Genomic DNA, 10,755 nt, shown 5'->3' on the forward strand with positions numbered 1-10,755 from the left:
AAAAAAAAAAAAAAAAAAAAAAAAAAAACTATCGCATTCAATAGTAATGAGTTCGCTCGATCGCATGTGATCAACCTGTTGTATCTGAACCAAATTATATATAGTTCCATTCACATCAAACCCCTTAAAATAAAAAGTGTGGAAAAAAAATAGCCATTAGATAGATGCATACTGATGGCCCAGATGGTAACAAGATTATAAACTAAAAATCCTGATTTATTACATGCAAGGATAATTAAGGGAATTGCCACCAATTTAATTATGGTTAAAATTGGATGTGGATTATATGCAAGAATAATGGAAGACTAATTATGGTAGGATTCCACTGCCTCAGTGCCTTCGAAAAGCCCTCACCATAAATGATCAATCGTTATATCGTGGACCCTGGTCCGAAACGACGTCGTTTCGATGTTAGTGGATGCGGACACGAATGACTCCGGGGAATTCATTATCTATAATACACATAATCATTATCTATAATACACAGAACGTTTGCCTAGAATACACAGAATATTGACATAAAATACACAGAACTCATCCTCCTAATATTCGAATGCACAAACACATCACAACCTGTGTTAATAATATTAATACACAGAATATTGACACAAAATACACAGAACTCATCCTCCTAAACATTCGAACGCACAAACACATCACAGCATGTGTTACTAACATGAATACACAGAACGGTTGCCTAGAATACACAGAATGATTGCCTGGAATACACAGAACAATTACCTAGAATACAAAGAATATTAACATAAATACAGAGACCGGCCGAAACTGGAAACGTGATTTCAAAAAAAAAGGACGGTTAGTTTACAATCCTCAAAATGACGTCGTTTACGTACGTGGTGCACATTGCTATGTGCACCGTGGTCCACGGTATAATTTGCCATAAACGATCTGCGCTAAGAACGACACGGAAAACAATGGACAACACCCAGGATGCAATGGAGTGGGAAGCCGCATCCACACCTTCCATCTTGAGAAATCAAATGTTAGGATCTTAACATTGTTAAATTTCAAGTTTGCAATTATAAAATGAACACTAATCTTAAAAGATTTCAAAAATTATAAAATCGCCCTCGTATTTTTTTTTTAAACTAAAACCCACAACCATTAATGAACCCTGATGGACGACTGAGATTGGTCATTCCTTTTTACAAGGTGATCATGTTTTCATTTGATCATGTCATACACACACATTGCATTTGATAAGAAAAAAGGGGACAAGCCTGCAAATTATTCTGTGGACCTGGGTTTTGAATGTTCACAACTTTCATACTAAATGTTCATAATTTACCTTTAAAAAATTTACAATTTGTATATTACAAACACATAATGCGAATGTTCACAATTTACATACTAAATGTTCATGACGGTAAGAATGTTACCGAAGTATATTTGTGTATTAGTAAGTACAAAGGTTCAGTACAATAGTTTGCATGTGTCCGAAAACCAGAGACCCCATCATCTACAACAGATCTACTACTTGTACTATGTGTGCAACTAATGGCTCTTCTTCTACTGAGTGTAACAGACTCGGGTAATAATGGTGGGATGAGTAAGGATGGGGAGCCGCTGAGTAATTCCCTCTTCAATGTGCCGTGTTGGTGTAACGGGATGTCCGTCTGACTTCCTTGTGTTCGCCTCCACAAATGTGTTCGACTCCTTAGTAATTGTTGTGCGTGCTCCTTTGCAAATGTTCTTTGATGGGACGGACCAGTACCGGGTCGGATTAGTACCTTGCCCAATTATTCTGTCACCAGCCTCCCATCCTCCCAAGTTTGAGAGCGTAACTGAGTCAACTAGGGAGTAATAATAGTGCAGATTTGAGACGAATAAGTTTTTCTCTCTTTTTTTTTTTTTTTTTTTTTTTTTTTTTTTTTTTGTTGGAACCCTGACCGGAGCAGTCACGGTAGCAAGGACGGCCCCGGCTAATAACTGAAGCATTGACCAAACGCGGCTGAGGCGCGACCTCGGCCATGCGTGGCCTCGGCGACCTCGACCATGCGTGGTTGAGGTGGCCTCGGCCATAAGTGGTCGAGGCGCGGTCTCTGTTATGCGTGGCCGAGGCGCGGTCTCTGTTATGCGTGGCCGAGGCGCGGCCTTGGCTGCGATGTTTTTTTGCGTGTTTTTTTTTATTTTTTTATTTTGCTCATACCTCACTTCGACCGCCCGCAGGCTCGGTCAAAAGTCGGCTCTTCCGTAGGGTAGTGAGCGAGGTTAGGCCCCGTACTATCCCTTAGGGGATAGCGTTTTCGTAAACAAGCTTTAAGCTTGACCAAAAAAACACCCTTCCGTCAGGTAGCTAGCAAGATCGGGTCTTGTGCCGGCCCTAAGAGAATAGAGTGTAGTGTTTTCGTAACCAAGCTTTAAGCTTGACCAAGAAAACACCCTTCCGTCAAGTAGCTAGCGAGATCGGATCCCGTGCCGGCCCTAAAGGAATAGAGCGTAAATTTTTTTTTCTATATTTTTTTTAATTTTTTTTTTTAACAAAATTGATCAGGGCGGACCATGACCAATAGGGTACATTGATAATCACTAGGTCTTTTCTCGCATCCCTTCACCCTCCTGCGCGCATGCTCGAAGGCGGACGCATGGAGGAGGTGGACGCGCAAGTGGCCGAGGCCGCGTGTTTTCTCTTCGCGGGGACTCCACCTCTTCTTCTTGAGGGGGCAGTGGGGGAGCTTGACCTTGCATCCCTACCACTAGNTTTTTTTTTTTTTTTTTTTTTTTGTTGGAACCCTGACCGGAGCAGTCACGGTAGCAAGGACGGCCCCGGCTAATAACTGAAGCATTGACCAAACGCGGCTGAGGCGCGACCTCGGCCATGCGTGGCCTCGGCGACCTCGACCATGCGTGGTTGAGGTGGCCTCGGCCATAAGTGGTCGAGGCGCGGTCTCTGTTATGCGTGGCCGAGGCGCGGTCTCTGTTATGCGTGGCCGAGGCGCGGCCTTGGCTGCGATGTTTTTTTGCGTGTTTTTTTTTATTTTTTTATTTTGCTCATACCTCACTTCGACCGCCCGCAGGCTCGGTCAAAAGTCGGCTCTTCCGTAGGGTAGTGAGCGAGGTTAGGCCCCGTACTATCCCTTAGGGGATAGCGTTTTCGTAAACAAGCTTTAAGCTTGACCAAAAAACACCCTTCCGTCAGGTAGCTAGCAAGATCGGGTCTTGTGCCGGAAAAATTTTTTTTTTTTTTTTTTTTTTTTTTTTTTTTTTTTTTTTTTTTTGTTGGAACCCTGACCGGAGCAGTCACGGTAGCAAGGACGGCCCCGGCTAATAACTGAAGCATTGACCAAACGCGGCTGAGGCGCGACCTCGGCCATGCGTGGCCTCGGCGACCTCGACCATGCGTGGTTGAGGTGGCCTCGGCCATAAGTGGTCGAGGCGCGGTCTCTGTTATGCGTGGCCGAGGCGCGGTCTCTGTTATGCGTGGCCGAGGCGCGGCCTTGGCTGCGATGTTTTTTTGCGTGTTTTTTTTTATTTTTTTATTTTGCTCATACCTCACTTCGACCGCCCGCAGGCTCGGTCAAAAGTCGGCTCTTCCGTAGGGTAGTGAGCGAGGTTAGGCCCCGTACTATCCCTTAGGGGATAGCGTTTTCGTAAACAAGCTTTAAGCTTGACCAAAAAAACACCCTTCCGTCAGGTAGCTAGCAAGATCGGGTCTTGTGCCGGCCCTAAGAGAATAGAGTGTAGTGTTTTCGTAACCAAGCTTTAAGCTTGACCAAGAAAACACCCTTCCGTCAAGTAGCTAGCGAGATCGGATCCCGTGCCGGCCCTAAAGGAATAGAGCGTAAATTTTTTTTTCTATATTTTTTTTAATTTTTTTTTTTAACAAAATTGATCAGGGCGGACCATGACCAATAGGGTACATTGATAATCACTAGGTCTTTTCTCGCATCCCTTCACCCTCCTGCGCGCATGCTCGAAGGCGGACGCATGGAGGAGGTGGACGCGCAAGTGGCCGAGGCCGCGTGTTTTCTCTTCGCGGGGACTCCACCTCTTCTTCTTGAGGGGGCAGTGGGGGAGCTTGACCTTGCATCCCTACCACTAGCTGAGCCAGTGCCGCCGTTGTCGCCGTTTCCCGCCTACTAAATGACCTGGGCAATTTCTTGGAAGTCCATGTCCTGGATGGACGGGAACGCGGCCTCTATCCACAATTGTTGTTGAGCTAGCTACGAAGATCCCCTTCGCGGTCGTGGTTGCCGTTGTAGTTCAAGTAACGGGAACCATGGGAGCTGCTAGATCTGATCGTGTCATTTCTAGTGACAAACTAATTTGTGAAATTTTGCCTGAGATTTGATCTCGGCTCTCAATAAAAGTACCAATGACGGTAAGAATGTTACCGAAGTATATTTGTGTATTAGTAAGTACAAATGTTCAGTACAATAGTTTGCATGTGTCCGAAAACCAGAGACCCCATCATCTACAACAGATCTACTACTTGTACTATGTGTGCAACTAATGACTTTTCTTCTAGTTAGTGTAACGGACTCGAGTAATAATGGTGGGAGGAGTAATAATAGGGAGCCACTGAGTAATTCCTCTCTTCAATGTGCCGTGTCGGTGTAACGGGTGGCCGTTTGACTTCCATGTGTCCGCCTCCACAAGTGTGTTCGACTCCTTAGTAGTTGTTTTGCACGCTCCTTCGTAACTGTTCTTTGATGGGGCGGACTAGTATCGGATCGGATTAGTACCTTGCCTAATTATCTTGTCAGTTCACAATTTGTATACTACGAACACACGATGTTAACATACACAGTTTAGGACTAGGATCAACCTTGCAAGATGGACTCTAGTCCATGGTATAACAACTCGGACAAACTTAGCAAGGCCTAAAGGTTTACGGGTCATCTAGAAATTTTGCTCCAATGACAAAGTAGAGGTTGAATTTCCATTTATAAAAATTCTTTGTGAACAGAATGACTTAATATATAAAAGAAAAAAGAGGGGTGGACATACACTGAAGCCATAAGCAGCCGTTGCAACGTGCGCATAAATAATTGGAAATTTGGGATCATTGTACTAAACTGCGTAGTTTGACCATCTTCCTTAAACAACAAAATTGCCAATTGCCATTCAAATCTAAACGTTCATTCACAATGTTTTATGTATGCTTCTTTTGAAGACTATTTTCTCAACTCATCATCTCAGCCGCCTTCTTGGATTTTACCTTTTCTTTGCTTCTAAAGTTCTTAAAGTCATCATCGTCAAATCCGACTTTGTGTTTCTTGTACCATTATTTTATTTGGGTGAAAATAATTCAGGATTTGATCAATTATTGTTTTCCCCCTTAATTGTTTTTTTTTTAAAGAAAAAAAATTCCCCCTAAACTAAATTGTTATCAACTTAGGTAAAATGTCGTGTCTGTATCACTACTGGATATACTAGTTTAATTATTTTCAATAAAGAAATTTATTGTAATTACCAATTGACGAGGATATAATAAAACTTGTGTGAGACCGTCTCACCATGAGACGGGTTGGGTCGGGTCGGGTCAAGATGCAAATGTAACACTTATATGCACAAATATCATACTTATATGCTCAAATGTAATACTAATCAGGAATAAAATTTTTGTTATTTATAAGGGTAAATGTAATACTTTTAAGGAAAAATACAATACTTTTACATTTCGATTTAAAAGTATTACATTTTTCACAAAAGTATTATATTTGCCCTTATAAGTGAGAGGCATTTGTCAACATTACTTATTATGAAAAATGTATTACTTTTTCTCTAATAAGTAACAAAAATTGTATTCTTGATTAGTGTTATATTTGAGCATATAAGTATGACATTTGCATGGTGCATTGACCCGACCCGACCCGTCTCACGAATAAGGATTCGTGAGACGGTCTCACACAAGTGTGACCCATCATGTATTGTTAAAAGTTACATTTGTTTTTAGATGAAAAATAATATAAATTTCTATAAGAATTTATAAACATTATCCCATATATCCACCTCGACAATGTTATTCGGATTTCTGATAATACACTTGGACAGGTAGAATATTAGTATTATATTATATAATACATAATAACATTATTTATAAATGGAAGAAATTAAATATTTGTTTTTCAAGTACAATTATTAGTAAGAGCGGTCTTGGCTTTCTTGATTTGAACCGATCAATTATAGACAATTTAAATTAATTCATTCCATTATAATATTTTGTGGACTAGAGTCATAAGACATGATTTATTTAATAAACACTATCGAATAGTGACAGCAGATTTTCCTCGTCAACGAAAGAAACATTTGTGTCCAGATTCAGATGTAAATTACGAAAGATGTTTGAGGAACAAATAAAATGAGAATTTTAACTCAGTGGTAAAAGGCTTTAGGTTGGTCAAACGTTTGAACAACTGAACCTAACTAGCAACTACCTAATTTTTCATCAAGGCATTGCAATTTGCATCATTCAGTCAAAAGTTCTGACACATGATCTCATATGTAGGAATGGGTTCACAGATATTCAAATCTTGGGTCTCTGTCATCCTTCTCCTCCTCCTTCTCCTCCTTGGATCAGATTCCCAACTTCTAAAGAGGCAAAGAAAAGGTTGCAGTTTCCTGTTCTAGATATGGGTATTTGCATGGGGAAATCTGCTAAGCTTGCTCATGCTTCTTCTAGTTTATTCCCTGGTACTCCCTCCCTTTTCCCTACCAACTATTATTCCTTTTTGTTGACTATTTGATTGAATTCTGTACTTGCAAGTTGCAACCACATTTTGATTTGCACACATGATGTTTGGGTATTTGTCTAAATGGATTTTTAGCAGTGTGACTTCTTGGGAGTGGCACTCTTCTTCACTCTGCAGATTAAACATAGATAGCCAATTAGAATGCCAGATTCTATTCTGTTCAATGTTCAGATGAATTTGGTGATGCAATAATTGTTTAGCTGTATTGCCTGCCTTGTATGTATGTATGTATGTATATATACTTTTGCTAACCTATACATACATGCTGGAAGCTTTTGCACTTGTAACTGTATCAAAATGTTGTTGTCCACTCTTGTGGTTTCTGAATACTGATGTACATTGATGGTACAGAGAATGAATTTGGTGTCTTGTTGAAACTTCTATAGATTCTGATGTATTTTTTTTTTTTAATTAGATATGAACTAAGATGCCTATCTCATCTGCTGCATTATTTTGATTCAAGAAACTCCTGTGTATTTGATTGGACTAGGTTTCCTTTGGTTTCATCAAGTCTTTTGTTTTTTCTCGTACTAATTTAAGCAGATTTGTTGCTGAAGTTCATATAATGTTATCATCGAATTACTCATGTCGATCGGTTTTGTTCCAGATTCTAAGACTTCCCTTGACAGTGAGAAGAAGGGATCAGCTCGTTATGGTCAGCAAAGACTTAATGGAAGATCAACCAGTACTACTACAACTTCCGATCATGATCTCTCTATCTCCACCTACCTCAAGCCTTTTACCTTCAATGACCTCAAAACTGCCACTAGGAACTTCCGTTCGGATAGTCTGCTTGGTGAGGGAGGATTTGGCTTTGTTTTCAAAGGATGGATAGACGAGAAGACTTTGGCGCCCTGCAAACCTGGGACTGGGATGGTTGTGGCTGTAAAGAAACTTAAGCCGGAAAGCTTCCAAGGTCATCGAGAATGGGTTGTATGTTCCTTAAACCCTTGAAAACCTTTAGTAGTGTATCACTTTTCGTTACCTTATACTTGTTGAACCTGCAGGCAGAGGTTAACTACTTAGGCCAGCTACACCACAAGAATCTTGTGAAGTTGATTGGGTATTGCACCGAATCTGAAAATAGACTCCTGGTTTACGAATTCATGCCAAAAGGAAGCTTGGAAAATCATCTATTCCGAAGTGAGTAGATTTTCTTCTCTGGCATGGCTCCATTAACTGTTTGTTTCTGTAATTGATATCATGTTGGTTTTGTATATGAAAATCAATCAATTTTTAAGTTATTTGTCCCTCCAAATCAATAATATTCTATTTCTGATTCTCTATGCAGAAGGAGTTCAACTTATGACTTGGACTACCCGAATGCGTATTGCAGTTGATGTTGCACGGGGACTTTCTTTCTTACACAGCTTGGATGCCAATGTGATCTACCGCGATCTTAAGGCTTCCAACATTCTTCTGGACTCGGTACGTACACCAACAGATTCCTTTGATTAGCCGCCTTTAGCCTTAAACGTTACTCAACAGTTTTTGCTGCAGGACTTCAACGCGAGGCTGTCAGATTTTGGCCTTGCAAGAGATGGTCCCAGCGGGGATAGAACTCATGTTTCGACTAGGGTGGTAGGAACACAGGGCTATGCTGCACCAGAATATGTAGCAACAGGTCTGGCAACTCTCACTCTTTTATGTGTTGGGACTATTAAGGAAGATGCATCTTTTGTTCTCTACCTTTAAATGAACTTATTCATCATATCAGGTCACTTGACAACAAAAAACGACGTATACAGCTTTGGGGTTGTCTTGTTGGAGCTCTTATCAGGGAGAAGAGCAATGGGGGACGAGAATGCCGGGGGTGCTGCACAAGAAACTTTGGTGGATTGGGCATTGCCATTCCTAAGCGATAGCCGGAAAGTTATGAGAATCATGGACTCGAGATTGGGCGGGCAGTATCCCAAGAAAGGCGCCCAAGCTGCCGCTGCTCTTGCATTGAAGTGTCTCCATATAGACCCGAGGGCTCGGCCTTGCATGCCAGATGTTCTTGCTGCTCTGGAACAGCTTCCAGCACCAAAGGATGTGGTCTCCATGGATGCACCACCCAAGTTACAGAGCCATGTAAATGACAAGCTGATTCATCCTCAAAAACTTAATAGACTGCAGTAAGATCAGTTCTCATAAACTCCACATACTTGTCTAAATATTCTTCTTGTTTAGTATTCATTTCATATGATTGTAAATCATCCATCAAGTTTTGATAGGTATGAAGTACATATGCAAATCCAAAAAAAAAAAAAATGAAAATATCAGTTCAATCCCTTGTGTCACCAATCTCCCGCGACCCCTAGTGTCCACTTTGCATTGTGAACAATGATTAAGGTTGCAAAAATCGCTAGGTATTCTTCGAGTTTTCAGTTTTTTTTTTTTTTCAAAGATTTGATAATTATAAACTATTTAATACTTTACTAGTTAATATTAAAATATTAAATACTCCGTATTAAGCTAAAAAACAACTAGAATGGTAAATTGTATAAAGATTTAAAAAATCAAAGCACAATTCCACAAAATCTCAGCTCACAAAGTATCAAAAATATTATAGTAATTGATTTTGATTTTTTTTTTTGTTGTACATTTTTTAGGTTTGCAACCGATTTGAGCTATTTATGATTTTTCGCTCAAATTGACGTCGTTTTAAGCGAAATAACCCATTTAATAATAATAATAAAAAAAAGCTAATCGTCAACAGCCTAGGCTACCTAGTCCACCGTACCTAATTGGCGCTTAGGCGGCTGGCCGCATAAATCACAGATTCCGGTGATTTTCTAGGCGGCTAGCCACCATCTAGCGCCTAGGTGCGATTTTTGCAACATTGACCATGATCCAAAACTACATTCAAATTGTGTAATTCCAGCTAATAAGTATATAATTAATCCGTGAACCATTTAGGTCATTACATAGTTAATACATGAACCATTTAGGCTTATGGTGTTGCTTGGCACCTTCTATCATGTTTGGTAGAACATCTGAACATTTGGGTATTTTTTTTTTTTTTTAATTATTATTATCATCGTCATCGTTATCATCATCATTTGGTATATCTTATAATATGAGAGCATAAATTGAACTTAGACTTATGTCACTGATTACAAGATTTTTGACACGTTAGGATTTGACTACACATATTGGCTAATCCAAAGAGTGTTAATAGCTCTACTTCATTGGCCACCATAGGGTGCAACATTGGATTCCTATCAAGAGAGAAGTATAAAATTGACCTTGTGGACACTAATATACAAACACTGTAAGAGAACTTATATACTGTTAAGTTGCATCCCGCTATTTATTTCTGCCATGACTCTGGACGGGGGAATCATTTATGTAAAACTGAAAAACACAACAGAGTTCAGGCAACAAAAATATTGTCAAAGAGCCCATAAAATTTCTGTTTACAACAGCAATCCCATCAATAAGTCTACTGTCTACATCATAAATAAATACAGATGATCCCCTTGGTGCAATTCTCATTTCTCATGGGAGAAAAAAAAGCCCCACAGCAGGAAGAAAAAGATTTCTAAAACAGGCTTAAATGAAACCAAATCTTCTTCACAATTGGTAGGAACAAAGAAAAAACCTACTACTGTATGTTGTTCTACTTTCCAGGCATAATGTCTGGTGAGGTTTAAATACAATCTGTCTTGTTCCCATTCAATGTACCAAAACTGGTAGTGGGGTTCTACTTTGTTTCTTGCATGTCTTCTTCGGTTCGCCATACCACGTCATCGAGGCAGGTTGAAAGATTTTTGTAGAACTGCGGGGCGAAAGCAAATATGAACAATAAGATAAGGATCGAGAGTTGCACTGAATGGTGTGACCTTTGGTCTGGTTCTAATACTAAATTGAAGGATTTGTCCTGTCTAAACTAAAAGCTTGAGCTGATAGTTGAACTGCACATTTATATTTTTTTGTAATATATTATGCTAAACACTTCGCATGCTTGCTGAAATGCAAAATCTAAATAAGAAACCGAAATTACAGTAACTAAGAGTGTACATTGTTTTCAAAAAAAAAAAAAAAAAAAAAAAAA

General features: G+C 39.8%; 2 protein-coding genes across 4 annotated transcripts in view; one reads left to right on the forward strand and one right to left on the reverse strand.

Annotated features, from left to right (window-relative positions):
- The first annotated feature begins 6,430 nt into the window (after window positions 1-6,430).
- Window positions 6,431-8,989, forward strand: LOC116003788 (probable serine/threonine-protein kinase PBL18). Its single transcript, XM_031243714.1, has 6 exons — window positions 6,431-6,657; window positions 7,324-7,649; window positions 7,724-7,859; window positions 8,008-8,144; window positions 8,217-8,340; window positions 8,434-8,989. The coding sequence occupies exons 1-6, from the start codon at window positions 6,597-6,599 to the stop codon at window positions 8,835-8,837; spliced, it is 1,188 nt and encodes a 395-aa protein (XP_031099574.1). The 5' UTR covers window positions 6,431-6,596; the 3' UTR covers window positions 8,838-8,989.
- A 1,084-nt stretch (window positions 8,990-10,073) lies between these two features.
- Window positions 10,074-10,755, reverse strand: part of LOC116004502 (CBL-interacting serine/threonine-protein kinase 3-like) — a 5,938-nt gene continuing 5,256 nt past the window's right edge. For 2 of the 3 annotated variants that reach the window (XM_031244578.1, XM_031244577.1), the window contains exon 15: window positions 10,074-10,479. In XM_031244578.1, the coding sequence (XP_031100438.1) occupies window positions 10,405-10,479 (75 nt within the window). In that variant the 3' untranslated portion in view covers window positions 10,074-10,404. Of the gene's footprint in view, window positions 10,480-10,503; window positions 10,616-10,755 lie in introns of those variants that run through there. The other variant, XM_031244579.1, reaches the window with a different exon arrangement.

Source organism: Ipomoea triloba, chromosome 14 (genome assembly GCF_003576645.1).
Source record: "Ipomoea triloba cultivar NCNSP0323 chromosome 14, ASM357664v1".
NCBI classification, from domain to species: Eukaryota; Viridiplantae; Streptophyta; class Magnoliopsida; order Solanales; family Convolvulaceae; genus Ipomoea; species Ipomoea triloba.

Coding starts and splice junctions, on each gene's coding strand:
- LOC116003788 (XM_031243714.1), top strand. CDS start 6,597: ATGGGTATTTGCATGGGGAAATCTGCTAAGCTTGCTCATGCTTCTTCT. Junction 7,860..8,007: donor GGAAAATCATCTATTCCGAA/GTGAGTAGATTT, acceptor TTCTCTATGCAG/AAGGAGTTCAACTTATGACT. Junction 8,341..8,433: donor ACCAGAATATGTAGCAACAG/GTCTGGCAACTC, acceptor TCATCATATCAG/GTCACTTGACAACAAAAAAC.